Source organism: Heptranchias perlo, chromosome 22 (assembly GCF_035084215.1).
Source record: "Heptranchias perlo isolate sHepPer1 chromosome 22, sHepPer1.hap1, whole genome shotgun sequence".
Classification (NCBI taxonomy): domain Eukaryota; kingdom Metazoa; phylum Chordata; class Chondrichthyes; order Hexanchiformes; family Hexanchidae; genus Heptranchias; species Heptranchias perlo.
In genome coordinates this window covers 8,208,272-8,229,850 of record NC_090346.1, presented here as the reverse complement: position 1 = coordinate 8,229,850, position 21,579 = coordinate 8,208,272, and the positions used below count along the sequence as shown (strand labels likewise).

At 43.3% G+C, this 21,579-nt stretch overlaps 1 protein-coding gene across 2 annotated transcripts in view; it reads left to right on the top strand.

Moving 5' to 3' along the window:
• ap5z1 (adaptor related protein complex 5 subunit zeta 1) overlaps window positions 1-21,579 on the top strand; it is a 48,372-nt gene that overhangs the window by 10,141 nt on the left and 16,652 nt on the right. Inside the window, exons 4-13 of one of the 2 annotated variants that reach the window (XM_068002890.1) lie at window positions 710-854; window positions 2,223-2,332; window positions 3,353-3,521; window positions 6,940-7,089; window positions 7,865-8,005; window positions 15,154-15,191; window positions 17,003-17,165; window positions 18,274-18,452; window positions 18,999-19,141; window positions 20,276-20,425. In XM_068002890.1, the coding sequence (XP_067858991.1) occupies window positions 710-854; window positions 2,223-2,332; window positions 3,353-3,521; window positions 6,940-7,089; window positions 7,865-8,005; window positions 15,154-15,191; window positions 17,003-17,165; window positions 18,274-18,452; window positions 18,999-19,141; window positions 20,276-20,425 (1,388 nt within the window). The remainder of the gene's footprint in view (window positions 1-709; window positions 855-2,222; window positions 2,333-3,352; window positions 3,522-6,939; window positions 7,090-7,864; window positions 8,006-15,153; window positions 15,192-17,002; window positions 17,166-18,273; window positions 18,453-18,998; window positions 19,142-20,275; window positions 20,426-21,579) is intronic. The other variant, XM_068002891.1, reaches the window with a different exon arrangement.

Genomic DNA, 21,579 nt, shown 5'->3' with positions numbered 1-21,579 from the left:
TAAAGTAATAAATTCTTAAAATAAATATATAACTGTCAGTAATTTTGTCTCGGAATGAAGCTTAACACATGTACTGGATATGTGTACACTGGATATGTGTACTCTTGCATCAGTTACAGACGAGCGGGTGTACTCACAGGTACCAGTGCATTATAGGACCACCTGGGATCTTTGTGGATTGCATCAGTGTTTTACCATAACCGTTAATGATCACATTGACCTGTGCTTTGCACCTGCTACTCTGTGAGTTGCTGGGACAGAACCTATTGGCATTGATCCGTCTATATTTGTACCGTTCCATTTCTAATTCTAAACCGTGCTCGTTTAAAGTTACTAATTCGAGCAGCCAGGTGCTTTTTTAAATCCCAGGAAAGAGTTTAAGTCTCCGGGATACTTGTTAGGTGCCTTTTCCTTTTCTTGGCTGAGGCCCTTAGTGGAATGGCTTGTGGGGCTCAGGGATTGAATCTTGGTGTTGGGAGAGGGAAACAGACCAGCCTGTCCTACTCAAATCACTTCTCCAACAAGTTGATCATTGGAGCATCTCTATGACAGCTGTTGTGAAGTTTGAAACTCCAGCTTTCTTGCTTTTCCAACTGTGGGAGGATGTGTGATGGTGAACGATAGATCTTGCTGTGGTGGAGGAGGGGAGGAGAGCAGAGCGAGAGTAATAGAATTATACCTAACAGTGGCATTGTAATTAATTCTGTAGGGTAATAAAAAGGATGAGGTCGGGGCCGTGTGCAGTCGCGTTCTGAAACTGCTAGAATCCCGCCAAGCTGAGGGTCAGAGTTCACGGTATCTTGTGCCTATCCTTTCCAAAGTCCTCGACCTTTCACCTACAAGTCTCAACGAAGGTAAGTCATCAGGCGTGATGTTGGATTATACTGATAACTACAATATCCCGTTTTGCTGTAGTCCACCCCTGAAGTAATTGCTGCTCAATGAAACTGGTGCTTTAAATTTGGCTTTTCTTTGTCTAATTAAGCTCAAATTTTCTGTTAGCAGATGTCAATAACGTGCTTTGTAAATGCTCTATTGTAGGCCCCTTTTTGTGGCAGTTCAGTTTCCAAATGAATTCTCCCATGCACCTATAACTAATGCAAGGCCCTTGTAACAGACTAATCCATACTGCCTGACTTGTCATTTTTACCCCATGCCCATTCTAATCAGCATCATCAAAATATCATAGAAATCTTCGGCACAGAAGGAGGCCACTCATCGTGTCTTTGCCGGCCGTAAAAGAGCCATCAGGCCTAATCCCACTTTCCAGCTCTTGGTCTGTAGCCTTCTAGGTTATGGCACTTCAAGTGCATATCCAAGCACTTTTTAAATGAGTTGAGGGTTTCTGCCTCTACCACTCTTTCAGGCAGTGAGTTCCAGACCCCCCCACCACCTTCTGGGTGAAAAAATTTCTCCTCAACTCCCCTCTAATCCTTCTACCAATTACTTTAAATCTATGCCCCCTGGTTATCGACTTTTCTGCTAAGAGAAACAGGTGCTTTCTATCTAGGCCCCTCATAATTTTATACACTTCAATTAAATCTCCCCTCAGCCTCCTCTGTTCCAAAGGATACAACTCCAGCCTATCCAATCTTTCCTCGTAGCTAAAATTCTCCAGTCCTGGCAACATCCTCGTAAATCTCCTCTGCACCCTCTCCAGTGCAATCACGTCTTTCCTGTAATGTGGTGACCAGAACTGTTATCAGTACTCTAGCTGTGGCCTAACCAGTGTTTTATACAGTTCCAGCAAAACCTCCCTGCTTTTATATTCTATGCTTTGGCTAATAAAGGAAAGTATCCCATCTGCTTTCTTAACCACCGTATCTACCTGTCCTGCTACTTTCAGGGATATGTGGACATGCAGTCCAAGGTCCCTCTGTTCCTCTACACTTCTCAGTATCCTACCATTTAGAACGAACAGGCAGTTCCCACAGGATTTAAAAACTAGAACTGCATCACTCATACAGTGTGAGGTTCCATCAGTCTCCGGGGTCAACACAGTACTTTTCAAAATGAAAGAGGGGTGAAATCGCATAGAACCAAGTAATAAAAAGGTGATGGTAGTTATTAAGGAAAAGAAGTATTTTCCATGTATGGTCTGGTTTCAAGCTGATTGAAAAGAAAAATTAAGAAAACACAGTTCCTCGTGAAGTCATGCACACTGACGGACTCTGTTTCAGATTTCATTCAGACTCAGCAATTTTGCTGTTTCTTTCCAACAGAACAGGTGAATGCTGTTAGTAAGAAGCTTGTTGATTGGCTGCGGTATGCAAGTACACTGCAAGGAGTCCCCCTTTCCTCTGGAGGCTTCTTTAGTCCAAGATCACGGCAGGTAATGAAGTCAAGCTAATGTCGGTATTGCGGTGTTATTCATCGCGTTAACCCTTTAAGGACTGGAGTAGTACATTGCATTTTTCATGACTGCACATTAAACAGCTTTGTTAACAAAACAGTCATTGCTTGTGATATCCTATAATAACCTACTGCTGATTATCAGTTTAAGACAAATATGTGGTTTGGGATAGGTAACTCTTCTCCTTTCACCTGTGGTATAACTGGTTGAGAGGGTGGGATGGGGCGTCAGGACTTTGCCAATGCAATTCTAGTTACCCATTAGGACATGTTTGAGAGAGGGGTGTCTCGCCCAAGTCTGTTGTTTTATTTTCTGACCTTCCTGCTTTTGAAAAATGGGGAAATATCTACTTGAGGTGACAACTTTTCCACACTGGAAGAAGTGGCAGGTCCTCCACTGGACACCTCCCCTTGTGGCCCAGTTGCGTTACAACACTAACATGATGTGATCTAACCATCACACCTATTTCTACATTCTTTTAGGTTTCACTGTAAATAGTCCTTCTATTAAGAAACAAGAAGTGTTGCAGTTTAGTTGTTTCCTGATTAATCTGTTTAAAATGTCCATACGGGCTCCCCTGATAGCGCAGTGAGTAGTTAAGCCACACAGGGTAGGAAAGCCCAGGGTCAATCCATGGTCTGTGACATGTCAGCTAGTCTTAGCTGCAGCAGTGATAGGGACCCTACAATTGACTTCCTTGCCCCTAGCCAGGGTTCCTACTCCTTATTGCTTTCCAGTGACCCCTGCTAGAAAATGCACATGTGGACATTGAATAAAGACAAGATCAGGCTTAGTTTGTGATGCTACATGTAGTTGAATAGTCTGCAAACAATCACCGTCAAGGCTCACACTTGAAAAATGGATAGCTTGGAGAGATGCAGATGACCATGGATTCCAACAAGGTGTCAGTGTCTTCAAGAGTGGAGAGGAGGGGATAAACTTGACAAAGCCAGTTTAGGTTATCCAGCATTAACACTTGTTCACTTTTCTCTTGCTTAGCCTGCTTCGATTTTAGAGGTGGATGGAGCTGTAGCGGGTGACTTCTTCACGGTACTTTCCATTGGCCAATATTACACAGAGGACCAGTGGATGAACATGCATTCTTTCTCCATGATCAGAAAATGGCTGCAGTGGACTGGGGCAAGCGGAGTCAACATCAATGATGCAGGTAGTTTGTCACTGAAACACGCAACCTCCGATTCTGCCTGTAGGAATCGCATTTAAAAAAAATGGAAATCTGAAAATACACAGCAGATCTTTCGGCCTCTGAAAAGAGGAAAGGTTGGTCCCAAGAAGGGTCCACACCTGAACCATCTTTTCTCTCTTCAGGTGCTGATGGAACTGCTGTGTATTTCCAGCATTCTCTGTTTTTACTTCTGCCTGGAGGGAATGTGTTCCATGTATTCACTTCTTTTCTTTGATCTCGGTAGCAGGTATAGTCTGCTCTATAAACACTGGGAAAGATGGCACTCCAGCAAGCTTACAAGTATCATATCATAGTATCATAGCAGGTACAGCACAGGAGGAGGCCATTAGGCCCCACCATGCCTATGCCAGCTCTTTGAAAGAGCTATTCAACAAGTCCCACTCCCCTGCTTTTTCCCCATAGCCCTGTACATTTTTTCCCTTCAAGTATTTATCTTTTTTTAAAAATTCGTTCATGGGATGTGGGCGTCGCTGGTGAGGCCAGCATTTATTGCCCATCCCTAATTGCCCTTGAGAAGGTGGTGGTGAGCCGCCTTCCTGAACCGCTGCAGTCCGTGTGGTGACTGTTCTCCCACAGTGCTGTTAGGTAGGGAGTTCCAGGATTTTGACCCAGCGACAATGAAGGAACAGCGATATATTTCCAAGTCGGGATGGTGTGTGACTTGGAGGGGAACGTGCCTGCTGCTCTTGTCCTTCTAGCTGGTAGAGGTCGCGGGTTTGGGAGGTGCTGTCGAAGAAGCCTTGGCGAGTTGCTGCAGTGCATCCTGTGGATGGTACACACTGCAGCCACAGTGCGCCGGTGGTGAAGGGAGTGAATGTTTAGGGTGGTGGATGGGGTGCCAATCAAGCGGGCTGCTTTATCTTGGATGGTGTCGAGCTTCTTGATTGTTGTTGGAGCTGCACTCATCCAAGCAAGTGGAGAGTATTCCATCACACTCCTGACTTGTGCCATGTAGATGGTGGAAAGGCTTTGGGGAGTCAGGAGGTGAGTCACTCGCTGCAGAATACCCAGCCTCTGACCTGCTCTCGTAGCCACAGTATTTATATGGCTGGTCCAGTTAAGTTTCTGGTCAATGGTGACCCCCAGGATGTTGATGGTGGGGGATTCGGCGATGGTAATGCCGTTGAATGTCAAGGGGAGATGGTTAGACTCTCTCTTGTTGGAGCTGGTCATTGCCTGGCACTTATCTGGCGCGAATGTTACTTGCCACTTATGAGCCCAAGCCTGGATGTTGTCCAGGTCTTGCTGCATGCGGGCTCGGACTGCTTCATTATTTGAGGGGTTGCGAATGGAACTGAACACTGTGCAGTCATCAGCAAACATCCCCATTTCTGACCTTATGATGGAGGGAAGGTCATTGATGAAGCAGCTGAAGATGGTTGGGCCTAGGACACTGCCCTGAGGAACTCCTGCAGCAATGCCCTGGGGCTGAGATGATTGGCCTCCAACAACCACTACCATCTTCCTTTGTGCTAGGTATGACTCCAGCCACTGGAGAGTTTTCCCTCTGATTCCCATTGACTTCAATTTTACTAGGGCTCCTTGGTGCCACACTCTGTCAAATGCTGCCTTGATGTCAAGGGCAGTCACTCTCACTTCACCTCTGGAATTCAGCTCTTTTGTCCATGTTTGGACCAAGGCTGTAATGAGGTCTGGAGCAGAGTGGTCCTGGCGGAACCCAAACTGAGCATCGGTGAGCAGGTTATTGGTGAGTAAGTGCCGCTTGATAGCACTGTCGACGACACCTTCCATCACTTTGCTGATGATTGGCTGGATTGGATTTGTCCTGCTTTTTGAAAGTTTACTATTGAATCTGCTTCTACCACCCTTTCAGGCAGAGCATTCCAGATCATTACAACTCGCTGCATAAAAAAATATTTCCTCATGTTGTCTCTGGTTCTTTTGCCAATCACCTTAAATCTGTGTCCTCTGGTTACCGACCGTTCTGCCACTAGAAACAGTTTTGCCTTATTTACTCTTATCAAAACACTTTATGATTTTGAACACCTCTATCAAATCTCCCCTTAACCTCTGTTCTAAGGAGAACAACCCCAGCTTCTCCAATCTCTCCACATAACTGAAGTTCCTCATCCCTGGCACCATTCTAGTAAATCTCTTCTGCACCCTCTCTAAGGCCTTGACATCCTTCCTGTGGTGCCCAGAATTGAACACAATACTTCAGCTGAGGCCTAACCAGTGATTTTTTTTTTTAAAGGTTTAGCATAACTTCCTTGCTTTTGTACTCTATGCCTTTCTTAATAAAACCCAGGATCCCATATTTTTTTAACAGCCTTCTCAACTTGTCCTGCTACCTTCAAAGATTTGTGTATGTGCACCCCATGCCTCTCTGTTCTTGCACCCCCATCAAAATTGTACCATTTAGTTTATAATTCCTCTCCTCATTCTTCCTACCAGAATGTATCACTTCACACTTCTCTGCGTTAAATTTCATCTGCCATGTGTCTGCCCATTTCACCAGTCTGTCTATGCCCTCCTGAAGTCTGTTACTCTCTTCCACTACATTTACTACATTTCCTAGTTTTGTTCAAACTTTGTTGGTGCTTTTGCATTTCTGATTTTATAACAAATTAAATGAAAGATTGCTGGCATTACCCTTTTGATGCCCCATTTATATTACAGCGCCACCTTCACTGGAGAAAGTTCTGGAATAAAATCTGGTTCCCTGGATAAATTTTCCTGGGTGTTCTATGGGGCTTATTCAGAGACGGTAGCATAGTGGTTATATTACTGGGCTAGTAATCCAGAGACTTGGACTAATAATCCAGAGAACATGAGTTCAAATCCCACCTTGGCAGTTTGAAAATTTGAATTCAGTTTTAAAAAAAGATCTGGAAATAAACATGATTGTCGGATTGTTGTAAAAACACTAATGGTTCACTAATGTCTTTTATAGATAGTTTTGTTAGTTAAGGGTATTAAAAGAAATGAGGCAAAGGTGCGAAAATGGAGGTGAGGCGCAGATTAGCCATGATGTAATGGAATGGCAGAGCAGGCCTGAGGGGCTGAATGGCCTACTCATGTTCCTAATGGCTGTGGACCTCCCCTGTTGTTGGTATAAGGCTCATGCAGAGTAAAAAGGCCAGAGTAAAATGGCAGACCGGGTGGCGGTTGCGTTGATTATGTACCTTTGTCATCAGCTTTGCCTCTGGAAACAAAAAGGCCTCAAACGATGGTGTTCTATGCCTCTGGAGTCATCGCAACCTCATTTACACAGCTGTATTGTAGTATAAATAAATTGACCATAAGGTTGAGGCGACAGTCCAATCCCACGTTACATATCATAAATCGAAAATGAATGGTTAGTCGTGCGCAAAGATGCTAATGTTTTCTCTTTAATTGCCATTCATAATGTCAACAGCTATTGGAACAGTTCTCACCTGTGAAGAATGCCATGATGACTGTAGTAATCGGCAGCAGATAACTATATCACTGCTCACAGGTCTCACTGACAGGATTCCAAAGGGAACAGATGGAAATAAGAAAGCTAAAGGGCATTATTTTCCGTTGGGTAATTGGAAATGCACGAGCCTCTGTCAACACCTGAATGCAGTTTTGGCCTGGGCATTGTAACATAGTTTTTAGAAGTGAGTTACTGCTTAGCCACCTTGCGCTCATTAACTCAAGTTGTGCATGTGATGGACAAATGTCCCCAATAGTCCAAACAGCATCCTCTGGTGGTTTGACTTGAGAAAAGTTTATCCTTCAAACTTTCAGACGAGGCCTATGACTGAAAGTAGATCGTAGTTTATTTACCTAGATTGTAACTGCGGAATTTACCAGCAGATAATTTAAGTCCACCTCTTAATGTATTTAACATTTTTTTTGCATTACACTATTCATACAGTTATAGTCTAATCATATAATGAGGAGCCAAACCTCCAATGCTGATTAATCCATATACTGGGCAAATTTTGAAAAGAACCAGAAAATGTGGGTGTGCACGAGCAGACTGCAGATGGATTTGTGGTGTTCTAGTGAACTGCGAGCAGTTTTATCTGAAGTGATGATTAACACTTTGTATCATGAGTGTAATATAGGTAACAAAAACTACTTTAAGACTCCTTATTCAGTTATTCAGTTTTTTTTGTGATTGTTTGCTATTATTTGCGGGAGGATTGTTACTTTGTTATTCACTATTAACCTTGTGTCTGTCCTTACTGCTTTTACTAAGATTATTGCTTTTCCTTTATCCATATTTCACCATAATTAGCTGATGTGACTTGAATTGTGTGGAAATGGTGCTGTTTGACAGAACTTGATTAATCTTTGTAATCTGCCCCCAGATGAAAAATCTGAGTTAGACAGCTCTATAATGTCGATGGTTTCTGCTTCCTCCACATCAAGTCGTCTGATGCCCCCTAAAGAGCGTCTGCGGGAGAAGATGTTTGAATATTGCAATCGGCTAATTGAACAGAGTGACAGAAGTAAGTACAGTATCAGGGAAAAATATGTTTATCCCTTCATCTTAAACACTTTTTTCCCCTTCTACTGTAACTTCCTGCAAGCACATCACTTAATTCCTCGATTGAGAGGTCATTAAATGACCTACTGTCTAATGTTCACCACTTCTGCTGCTGTTAGGAGATGTTGCCTTTGATGATTAGCGCTGTTTTTTTTTGCCCTTTTGAAAAAGCATTTAACCTCTGCACTATAGGAACTCATGGGGATGGGAATCAGAGGCAAGAAACTGCATCCTAGCACTTTGCCGCAGAGCATATTGATGCATTTATGAACTTAAAATGTCACTCCTATACTGGTTGATAGGACTCTGGGGCCAACATTGACAGTGGCACTTTTATTTCCTTCCCTGCCCCAGGAGGCAATGCCTTGTCATGGACAAAGTTGTGTCTACTAACACTCCCAGATCTCTCTCAGCTCCTCCCCTAGCTAATTCAAAAGCTTTCATTAAGTATCTTTGCTGTTTTTTCTTCCAGCGTATAAGATCTTGTACTTTTCTGTATTGAATGACTTCTGCTACAGTTGTGCAAATGTTGTCTGGGTTTTTCTTTAATGCCTTGGTTATTTTATCAGACTCTACTGCCCTCCCCTTCTCAGTTTAGTATCGCCAGCAAATTTGACCAACTTGCATTGTGTGCCTGAGTTTAGGTAGTTATATAGAGCAGCGACCCCAGGAACTATCCCTGAGGCATTCCACTTAGTATAATTCCCCATCCTCAACCTTACTCCCCGACAACACAAATTCCCAGTAGAAAAAGACAGTACTAACAAAATCCTAGCCTATTGATGGCTGCATAATAATTCAAAATGTATTATTTAAGCACACAAATACCTTACAATGGAGCAAGAATTGCACATGGCTCCCTGAGACAGCCTTATAAAGGGTTTGGTGGGGGGGGGGGGGTTGCTCTTTTGTTGTTTAAATGCTTGCATACATCCAGAAACTGCTTGAAAGGAAAATAAAATGCAACGTGATCAGTCTTTAAATGTTCCCCATGTAACGATCGAGAATTCCGGTCACACTCTGTAACTCACCGACAGCAGTAGAGTAGGGAAATGTAATTCTGATGATCTGTCCCTTACGTTCTTTATATGGCTGCAGTTGTTTATCATTTCCTCCTTGCTGCTGCTGCATTCTGTGAAGTAACTGTGTTTGGGTTCGAAAGAATATTTATATGAAAGAGCAAAGCGGTTTGAGGTCAACAGCAGACACCGTGCACATGCACGCACACAGTACATTGAATTTTTCCCCATTTTTCTCAGACTATTATAATCGGTGATCTATATTTATGTTTTGTGCTTATTATGTTCTGAAATATTCAGAATTTTTATTTAATTTAGAAAACAAAATGTGATGGATAACCTTTAATATTTTTAAATCTCTAGAAATGCGACTAACTGAATAAAACTGGCAGAGCCCTGAATGATTGATTGGCTGTGTCCCTTACATACACCCTATGCAAGGTGTATAATACTGGCCCTACATTTCCAGTTTAAGATAATTCAAGTACTTGAATTGTTTCTGTAAACCATGAAAGTTGATTGAAATTCCTTAGTGACATCATGTTACCAATGTCACCCTGAGCATATATGTTTAAATATTAGTGTTGGTATTCCTCTACACAAGTGGAATTAAGTACTATGTTGATAAGGCCGTTTAAAAAAGCATACGGGATCCTTGAGGCATAGAGTATAGAAGTTATGGTAAACCTTTATAAATCACTGGTTAGACCTCAGCCAGAGTAATGTGTCCAATTCTGGGCACCACACTTTAGAAAGGATGTCAAGGCCTCGGAGAGGGCGCAGAGGAGATTTATCAGGATGGTACCAGGGATGAGGGAATTCAGTTATGTGGAGATGCTAGAGAAGCTGGGATTGTTCTCCTTAGAGCAGAGAAGGTTAAGGGGAGATTTAATAGAGGTGTCCAAAATTATGAGGGGTTTTGATAGAGTAGATAGGGAGAAACTGTTTCCACTGGCAGGAGGGTTGGTAGCGAGAGGACACAGATTTAAGATAATTGTAAAAAAGCCAGGGGGAGATGAGAATTTTTTTTACTCAGCACATTGTTATGATCTGGAATGCATTGCCTGAAATGGTGGTGGAAGCAGATTCAGTAGTAACTCTCAAATGGGAATTGGATATATACTTAGAAAAGAAACATTTGTAGGGCTATGGGGAAAGAACAGGGGTGTGGGTCTAATTGGATAGCTCTTTCAGAGAGCTGGCACAGGCATGATGGGCCGAATTGCCGCCTCCTGTGCTGTATGATTCTAAGGAGCAACGGGTTGATTCAATTACATGAAATGGTAACATTTTCCAGAGTGTTCAAATCCTGTGAAGTGGTTTTAAAGTACTGATGCCACGTATCAAGGTTTTCAATGAGAATAGTTTGAGCAAATTAACTGCTAATTTAATTGATGAGCATTTCTTTATATTATGAATGGACTCTTGGCAAAAAAAGGAGTAGTAAACTTTTTTATGGATATATTAAGTTATTCATTTTTATGAGTGAAGTATTGATTTAAAATAATGTCTGTTCAGTTTAGCTGAGTAATTATCTTCAATTTGTTCACATTTTTCCCTGTGAGGTGATGCAATTCTTGCATAGGATAGTGAACAATTAACGTAATTGTCAGCACACATCTGTGAGTAATACAGTACTCAGTTCCTTGCTCTGTCCCTGTGTCGTTGCCTTGCAATTGTATCATCTAGAAATATACTTAGAAAAGAAACATTTGTAGGGCTATGGGATAGATTCAGAACAGATCTAGCAGCTTAAAACTGGGCATCCATGAGGCGCTGTAGGCCATCAGCAGCAGCAGAATTGTATTCCAGCACAACCTGTAATCTCATGGCCCGGCATATTCCTCACTCTACCATTACCAACAAGCCAGGGGATCAACCCTGGTTCAATGAGGAGTGTAGAAGAGCATGTCAGGAGCAGCACCAGGCGCACCTAAAAATGAGGTGCCAGCCTGGTGAAACTACAACTCAGGACTACATGCATGCAACAGCGGAAGCAACATGCTATAGACAGAGCTAAGTGATTCCACAACCAACGGATCAGATCAAAGCTCTGCAGTCCTGCCACATCCAGTCGTGAATGGTGGTGGACAATTAAACAACTAACGGGAGGAGGAGGCTCTGCAAACATCCCCATCCTCAATGATGGTGGAGTCCAGCACATGAGTGCAAAAGACAAGGCTGAAGCGTTTGCAACCATCTTCAGCCAGAAGTGCCAAGTGGATGATCCATCTCGGCCTCCTCCCGATATCCCCACCATCACAGAAACCAGTCTTCAGCCAATTTGATTCACTCCACGTGATATCAAGAAATGGCTGAGTGCACTGGATACAGCAAAGGCGATGGGCCCCGACAACATCCCGGCTGTAATGCTGAAGACTTGTGCTCCAGAACTAGCTGCGCCTCTAGCCAAGCTGTTCCAGTACAGCTACAACACTGGCATCTACCCGACAATGTGGAAAATTGCCCAGGTATGTCCTGTCCACAAAAAGCAGGACAAATCCAATCCGGCCAATTACCGCCCCATCAGTCTACTCTCAATCATCAGCAAAGTGATGGAAGGTGTCGTCGACAGTGCTATCAAGCGGCACTTACTCACCAATAACCTGCTCACCGATGCTCAGTTTGGGTTCTGCCAGGACCACTCGGCTCCAGACCTCATTACAGCCTTGGTCCAAACATGGACAAAAGAGCTGAGTACCAGAGGTGAAGTGAGAGTGACTGCCCTTGACATCAAGGCAGCATTTGACCGAGGAGCCCTCGTAAAATTGAAGTCAATGGGAATCAGGGGGAAAACTCCAGTGGCTGGAGTCATACCTAGCACAAAGGAACATAAGAACATTAGAACATAAGAAATAGAAGCAGGAGTAGGCCAATCGGCCCCTCGAGCCTGCTCCGCCATTCAATAAGATCATGGCTGATCTGATCCTAACCTCAAATCTAAATTCATGTCCAATTTCCTGCCCGCTCCCCGTAACCCCTAATTCCCTTTACTTCTAGGAAACTGTCTATTTCTGTTTTAAATTTATCTAATGATGTAGCTTCCACAGCTTCCTGGGGCAGCAAATTCCACAGACCTACTACCCTCTGAGTGAAGAAGTTTCTCCTCATCTCAGTTTTGAAAGAGCAGCCCCTTATTCTAAGATTATGCCCCCTAGTTCTAGTTTCACCCATCCTTGGGAACATCCTTACCGCATCCACCCGATCAAGCCCCTTCACAATCTTATATGTTTCAATAAGATTGCCTCTCATTCTTCTGAATTCCAATGAGTAGAGTCCCAATCTACTCAACCTCTCCTCATATGTCCGCCCCCTCATCCCCGGGATTAACCGAGTGAACCTTCTTTGTACTGCCTCGAGAGCAAGTATGTCTTTTCTTAAGTATGGACACCAAAACTGTATGCAGTATTCCAGGTGCGGTCTCACCAATATCTTATATAACTGCAACAATACCTCCCTGTTTTTATATTCTATCCCCCTAGCAATAAAAGCCAACATTCCGTTGGCCTTCTTGATCATCTGCTGCACCTGCATACTAACTTTTTGATTTTCTTGCACTAGGACCCCAGATCCCTTTGTACTGCAGTACTTTCCAGTTTCTTGCCATTAAGATAATAACTTGCTCTCTGATTTTTCCTGCCAAAGTGCCTAACCTCACATTTTCCAATATTGTATTGCATCTGCCAAATCTCCGCCCACTCACACTCTACTTTCCCCCCCATCTTTGTATCATCTGCAAACTTTGATATGTTACACTCGGTCCCCTCCTCCAAATCGTTAATATAGATTGTAAAGAGTTGGGGACCCAGCACTGACCCCTGCGGAACACCACTGGCTACTGGTTGCCAGTCCGAGAATGAACCATTTATCCCAACTCTCTGCTTCCTATTAGATAACCAATCCTCCACCCATGCCAGAGGATTGGTTATCTAACAGGAAGATGGTAGTGGTTGTTGGAGGCCAATCATCTCAGCCCCAGGGCATTGCTGCAGGAGTTCCTCAGGGCAGTGTCCTTGGCCCAACCATCTACAGCTGCTTCATCAATGACCTTCCCTCCATCATAAGGTCAGAAATGGGGATGTTCACTGATGATTGCACAGTGTTCAGTTCCATTCGCAACCCTTCAAATAATGAAGCAGTCCGAGCCCGTATGCAGCAAGACCTGGACAACATCCAGGCTTGGGCTGATAAGTGGCAAGTAACATTCGCGCCAGACAAGTGCCAGGCAATGACCATCTCCAACAAGAGAGAGTCTAACCACCTCCCCCTGACAGTCAACGGCATTACCATCACCGAATCCCCCACCATCAATATCCTGGGGGTCACCATTGACCAGAAACTTAACTGGACCAGCTATATAAATACTGTGGCTACAAGAGCAGGTCAGAGGCTGGGTATTCTGCGGCGAGTGACTCACCACCTGACTCCCCAAAGCCTTTCCACCATCTACAAGGCACAAGTCAGGAGTGTGATGGAATACTGTCCACTTGCCTGGATGAGTGCAGCTCCAACAACAATCAAGAAGCTCGACGCCATCCAGGACAAAGCAGTCCGTTTGATTGGCACCCCATCCACCACCTTAAACATTCACTCCCTTCACCACCAGCGCACAGTGGCTGCAGTGTGTACCATCCACAGGATGCACTGCAGCAACTCGCCAAGGCTTCTTCGACAGCACCTCCCAAACCCGCGACCTCTACCACCTAGAAGGACAAGAGCAGCAGGTACATGGGAACACCACCACCTACACGTTCCCCTCCAAGTCACACACCATCCCGACTTGGAAATATATCGCCGTTCCTTCATCGTCGCTGGGTCAAAATCCTGGAACTCCCTTCCTAACAGCACTGTGGGAGAACCTTCACCACAAGGACTGCAGCGGTTCAAGAAGGCGGCTCACCAGCACCTTCTCAAGGGCAATTGGGGATGGGCAATAAATGCCGGCCTCGCCAGCGATGCCCACATCCCATGAACGAATAAAAAAAATCTAGAAATCCAGATGAAACATTAAGCTGAATTAAATTTTTGCAGACAAGTAACCCTTTTAACTGCAGTCAATAAACATAACATGATTACATCTTTTTAATCTCCTTGCACAAATATGTGGAGAGGTAACTGTTTCTCCACATTATGTTATTGGCACAACCAAGCATACAAGCAGTTCTTTCATTACAAAGGCGGAGACCTGGTGTACAGATAGATGCAGTCGAGCCTAACTACAAGAAATTTGGCTGCTTGCATGAATGTCCTGATAAAATGGTCTCATGTTGATAATCTGTTCATTTTGCTAGCAATATACTTTATTTCAGTAAATGTTCGTAAGATTGGAAGTGGAAGGAAGATAATTTGTTATTTTGGGGTGGGGGCAGTTATTTGAAAAGATCATTGAGTTTGAATCTACAGCAAATGTGCAAATGCCATGCACCAGTGAAATTGTAGTGTTGCAGTACTTGCTTTCTCCCACTAGAGTGTGCTAAGTGACTCTAATAACTACATCAATACTTGACTACTTCTATGTATTTTCATACTCCAGTCCTGGCTTAGTACAAACATTTTCACTTGCTGCGTACAATGTAAGCACAATATTTTGGACCATCAATGCAGCTATTTTTCTGGAATTGTAACCATCCTTGCTTGCTCCTGCCCCTTCTTCTCGTAGTCGCCCTCTTTTTCTAAACTCCCCCTCCATTTTTATTTACTCTCACTCTTGACCATGCCCTATTCACTGTTTTGAGAAGGTGGGCAGGCAATTTACTCCCTGACCTCTGGCAGTGATGCTATTGATCCAGAGGTGCCCGAGAGCAGTGATGCACACTCTACCTTTGTGTTCGTGCCCCTCCATTCTCTGTCGACAAGTGGCAGGCCACAACTCTGCATATCTGCAGCACATTGTGGCTGAGATTGGGAACTTGGGGAATTATTGTGATCCCATGTCCTGCTGATTTGAGGTTCATTGGAGCACCACCAACTAATGCCTTTTTCTTTTGGCATAGAGTGATAGACAATATTGTGACATATTCCAGCTCTTATCAGTTATCGTGACTCTGCACAACACTGTAATTTAAAATATAACATTTTCTTTTTGCAACAGAAGCTCTAAAGAAGTCTGACTCAGAACTTCAGAAAGCTGTAAGTAGTTTGGGTGATATTGATTGAAAATAAACTTGCCAAAATGAAAGCTATTAGGGAGTTCATGTCTCTCATTATCTAGTATAAATAAAAAGTGGAACCTATGTTCTATATTGTTGTAGTTCAACTAAAAGGCAGTCAAAGACCACAGTGGAACTGCGGCATTGTCTTTATTCACAAACTTTTACTGTTGGTATTTGTTAGTGGATTTTCCTGTTATTGTCGCAACTACAGATTATTAATCCTTCAACAATAACTTCTACTTGGTTCTAGCCCGAGTGGTTAAAAAATAGTAAGTTTAATAGATTGACTTACAACAGAATTGCACAACAGCTGTCTTCAACATTACATTCAACAGTATTATAGTTATAATACAACTGTCTATAGATTACATTAAATGACAAGCAATCAATACAACCTGATGGACTTCTGACCGTACTCTCTTGAGAGCTCTGACTTTTGGGAGGGAGCATGTACTATCTTTATACTATTTGGTTGTGTTGTCTGTATTTAAACACCGCTGGTCTTTTCTTCCTCATAAGTCCTTTCACCAAACTGATGCCACGTTAGCAACTCAAGATAAGCTGTTTCACACAAAGTAGCTAATAACCTCAACCTCCATCATCTCTCTTTACAAGCAGCTATGTTCCTCTGAGGAATGCATAGGTCCTTTCTTATGAGTACAGCGCCTCTCCCTCCTTATTTGGCCTTGCACGGTCCCACCAGTGTCGATTTCTTAACAACCACATCTCTTGGTGTAAACCACCATCTGATCTTAATGTTATCTATTCTGTGGCCTCCCTGATGTTCTGCTGTGTGAGCTGTCCTTGTTCTCATAGAGATGCTGAACTCTGCCCTCCTCCCTCCTGTTAACACCCTCCCTCTTGCTAAGGTGCTAACATTTTTACAATATTTAAAACCACAGTTACTTATTTATTTTCTTCCCATCCACTCACCCTCCCTACATTGTCTTATTTCTGTGCGGTATTAGTTAGCAAGGAGAGCAGAGTAGACACAAATGTGAACCTTGTTGCAATCTCAGTCTCCAAATCTCCTCTGTGTTTAGCCACAAGGAGGCAGCTCTGATGCAGGACCATTGTGTAAAGGTGGAAACCCCTTTTCTGTGGTCTGCTCTCCATGCAATTTGGCAAAGGGCTGGCAAACCTCTTCAGGAATGGTAGATGGACCTGAACATGTGGGACCTGAGGGTACAATCACAGGGACAGGCAATGTTTCACACAAGTCAGGAGGGACAGGCAACATTTTACACATCTTTCAAAAGATGTTTTGTTTCGAAAGAGAAGTTTAGTGGATAGGTAAATATTAAGAATGGTAGATGATGAGTCCCACGTAAGTAGGTGATGGGTTGTACTTTATGGGTTTATTTTTGATTGGGCGGTAATTAATTTAAGCCTTAATTGCATGACACCATGTCATTGCTGTTAGTGTGATCCTTGCACTTAACCCATGTCACCCAATGCACTGTTTAGCCACCTTAGTTATAGAGTATGCAGAATTGCTTAAAAATTGAATTAGTCCAAAAAGCAAACCTCCAGATGATTACTTGAGACCCATCTAGTGATACTGTCAAACCTTGTGCAAATGCTGCACCTTCACAAGTTTCTGTGTGACTATGATACCAAACTGTACAGTAAGACTTCATCCCAAAGAGAAAAAGTAAACAGGCAAATGCCCAAAATCTGAAAGAAAAACAGAAAATGCTGAAAAGCCTCGATTTATCTTTATCTGATTTTTAAAATATTCTACTTTACTTTGTTGCCAGCTGATTGTCTCCTGTATTTGTCTCCTAGTGTCTGGTTGAAGCTGTGACTTTGTTGGACCTGATCTGTCGACAGGATCCATTGTTTGTGTATCGAGCCTTTCCAGTGGTGAAAGCACTGTATGGGAGAATCAGTGCAGACTCTGCTTTTGCCAGAGTGCTGCTTCCAGTTGCTCAATTCTACCTAAATCATAGTAAGTAGAAATTAACCCGTTCACTGCTGTGCACACTTGGCAGCTGTTACAATTCCCTAGAGTCATATGGTTAGATTTGACTAAATAGAACTAGAGAAATGTATGGAAACTTAGAAAAGAAAGAAAGACTTGCATTTATATAGTGTCTTTCACAATCTCAGGACATCCCAATGTGCTTTACAGCCAATGAAGTACTTCTGAAGTGCCAATTTGCGCAAAGGTCCCAAAACAGCAATGAGATAATGACCAGATAATCTGTGTTAGTGATGTTGTTTGAGGGATAAATATTGGCCAGGACACCGGGGAGAACTCACCAGCTCTTCTTGGAAATAATGCCACGGGATCTTTTATGTCCACTAAGAGGGCAGACAGGGCCTCGGTTTAACGTCTCATCTGAAAGACGGCACCTCTGATAGTGCAACACTCCCTCAATAGTAAAGATTTCTCTGTTCTAATTGACCAAAATAGAAGTTGTCTCTTGATATCCATTAAGTCCTGTGGTGGTGAAAAGTGAGAACAGTGTTTGGTCATGATAGTCATTTATAAGCCATCTCAGATTTTTACCAAGTAATGATCTCTCATCAATCCCTTTACAAAAATGCACCTCTTGGAAACCGTTCACCCTCCCATTCATGTGCATTTAAACACTACCTAGCCCCTCGGTAGCTGTATTTTGCATTTTTATTTCCCCATCAAGAGTGATCAGTTATGAGCCAGTCTCATCATACAGTTGACTGGTAAGAGGTGTCAGACTAATTCGCCTGCACAATTTTCCTCTGGTCCTGTGATGAATCACATTGTTTACTTGTTGCTTCTCCCAGACAACTCGGGTGAGGTTGGGAATGTGAGCGTGAACCTGTTCTACCATTTTCTGATATAGTGTGTCAGCATCAAACTGCCTCATCCTCTCGGTAACTCTGAGGTACTGAAAAATCTAAATGTTCAATGAAGCTCACCTCAACTGTGGCAAGTGAAGTTCAGTGTCTGATTTCCACCCCCCACCCCAAGACTCAGATTATCATTTGAATTAGGAGGCAGCACTGTTACTAGGTTAATGGCATCATCCGTCGAATTTAAGCAAAGATTCCTGAACTTTTCCATACTTCAGGTGAGCTGGCAGCCGTGGATTCTGAAGCTGTTTACAGACACTTATTCACCAAGATCCCTTCTGAACTCTACCAGGACCCAATGGTGGCCTTTGAATTTGTCCAGTTCTGCAGAGGAAATAGAAAAGCACTGAGCGAGACTGTGGGTATTTTCCACAAGAGCTTCCCAAATCTGTTGAAGGTGAGAATTTAGTGTGTGTGGAATACAGTCTGTGTGCCCTGTAGCAGAAGCTAACTGTAGCTCAGACTGTTACAGTTTACTGATAGTAACCTGTGCCAATATCAGGATATTATAGTAGGTACAAGCACAGGAGGAGGCCATTCGGCCCATCATGCCTGTGCCGGCTCTTTGAAAGAGCTATCCAATTAGTCCCATTCCCCAGCTCTTTCCCCATGGCCCTGTAATTTTTTTCCCCTTCAAATTTATCCAATTCCCTTTTGAAAGTTACTATTGAATTTGCTTCCACCACCCTTTCAGGCAGTGCATTCCAGATCATTAAAACTTGCTGCATGAAAAAATTTTCCTCATCTCCCTCTGGTTCTTTTGCCGATCACCTTAAATCTGTGTCCTCTGGTTACCGACCCTTGTGCCACTGGAAACGGTTTCTCCTTATTTACTCTATCAAAACCATTGACCAGTACTGATATATACTTACTTTAGACTTAGACTTAAGACACAAGGTGAATCTTTTCTTTCTCTGTATAATGGCTGTGTTTTTCTCATCAGTTCCTAGCTTGGAACACCTCATCCTTGTTCCCTGACTTCATTGAATTGCTGACTGATCTGATTTGCCCAGATACGTCGATTGAGGTACTCCATTCACTGCTTGACCTGCCCTGCCTGACAGCAGCACTCGAAGCCCAGCTCAGGTACTGATTACACTGTGGGTGGCCACTCACCAACGATACTAAATCATACAGAACATGAAGGGGAAATTTGCTTCCAGGGTTTGATGAAAGGTCATCGACCTTAAATGTTAACTCTGTTTCTCTCTCTACAGATGCTGCCTGACCTACTGAGTGTCTCCAGCATTTTCTGTTTATTTTTCAGATTTCCAGCATCCGTAGTATTTTACTTTTACTTAAGGGTTTGCCACTGTATCTCTGCCTCATTCTGCAGTCGGTGTAACCCACTTGTGGGTTCATAAACTTCCATCGTGCTTCTTTTCATTGCTGAGGAAATTAATAGTTTTACTTCTCCCCTTCCTCTCCTCAACATCCAGCTCATACTGCAATACATTTCTGTGAGTGCCAGAAGGCTTCTGTTACCTCTTCCCCCAAGTAGTCATTCCTTATGTGTGAATCTAGACTGTGAGCGTCTGCAGGCCGATCGACCATGGTGGTTATCACAGCTGAGCCCGCCTTGCCTTTGCCCGATGTCCTTAGACCCACCGTCCGGCCAGAGGAGTCAATGTATTTATTGCAATCAGGAGAGGGATCCCTGGCTGATTTCCCCCTCCCCTTAGCTCAGGATGCTACGGCTAATTGCAGTGCTCCTTTTGCTGTCTTGGCTGAGTTCAGGTAAACAGACATCGGACCTGTGAACATCTGGTCTATAAGGTCCAGTTCCACACCTGCTGAACCATTGTGGGTGGCTGTACTATTAATACTTTTTGATGGATTAACTCATTCCCTGTAATTTAGATCCAAAAATTCCCTTTGAAAATGAGAGTGAAGTCTTGGAAGTAGAGAGTTAAAATGATTCATTTTTTTTAAAAACAAAAATAACTTTTTTTAACTGTACTTTAAAAACATGTGTTTTGTTAACCTGGCCCTTGGCAGTGGACTAGTACCTAATCACGGTTCACATGCACATTCATTGTGGCCCTAAATGTATGAGGTATCACACAGTTTCATAAAGAGCTAAGTATCAATTCTGTGCTCACAACGGGTGCCAGAATGGCCTCTGCTAATTCTGTGACAGTTGTAGCTGACTCCCTGTCATTAGCCGTGTACTTAAATGTTCAGTCTCATTAGAACTCTGTTTTGTTTTGAATTCTTTAGGTCGCTGTCCTCTCCAGTGAGTGAGAAGGTGATGACGGATCAGAGCAGGAAGACCCTGAGCTCTGCAGAAGCGTTCCAGCACCCGTACTACAGGAGCATGTTTTTGTATATCCTCCGGATAGAAGCAGGAGCGGGAGACACTATTGATAGGTACACAGACCATACTGATTTAGTTCATGGGCTATAACTGAGATACACAGATTGACCCGGAACCTCTGGCATCGAGGCTTTCATTTCCTGTGCTGTAGGTTTGGGTTCGGATGCAGGTCTTAGTGACTTGAGATTTTCAGCTTGTGCTAGTGGTGTCTGTGGCTTTCATTTCTATCTTTGGCACGTGAGATTATTATTCCATGCATAATAGTGAAATATTAAATATAACAAAAATACTAGGTGCTGATATCGCAGATAACATGAATTATTAAAAAAGCAAGTATGTTCTTGCAACACTATCCTGGCCAATATCTATCACTCAACCAGCATCAATAATCTGGTCATATATCTCATTGCTCTTTGATTCAAATTGGCTGCTGCATTTCCTACATTACAACAGTGACTACACTTCAAAAGTACTTCTTTGGCTGTAAAATGCTTTGGGACGTGCTTTGAGGTTGTGAAAGGTGCTTTATAAATGCAAGTCTTTCTTTCTTTCTTTCTTTCTGTCTTGCTTGCTTGCTTGTAGGAGTGACCACCGCACAGACCTTGTGGAGACGAAGTCCCATCTTCGCATTGAGGACACCATCCAACGTGTTGTGTGGCACTACCACTGTGCTAAATGGGATAGATTCAGAACAGATCTAGCAGCTCAAAACTGGGCATTATTGAGGCGCTGTGGGCCATCAGCAGCAGCAGAATTGTATTCCAGCACAATCTGTAACCTCATGGCCCGGCATATTCCTCACTCTACCATTACCAACAAGTCAGGGGATCAACCCTGGTTCAATGAGGAGTGTAGAAGAGCATGTCAGGAGCAGCACCAGGCGCACCTAAAAATGAGGTGCCAGCCTGGTGAAACTACAACTCAGGACTACATGCATGCTAAACAGCGGAAGCAACATGCTATAGACAAAGCTAAGCGATTCCACAACCAACGGATCAGATCAAAGCTCTGCAGTCCTGCCACATCCAGTCATGAATGGTGGTGGACAATTAAACAACTATCGGGAGGAGGAGGCTCTGCAAACATCCCCATCCTCAATGATGGCGGAGTCCAGCACGTGAGTGCAAAAGACAAGGCTGAAGCGTTTGCAACCATCTTCAGCCAGAAGTGCCGAGTGGATGATCCATCTCGCCTCCTCCCGATATCC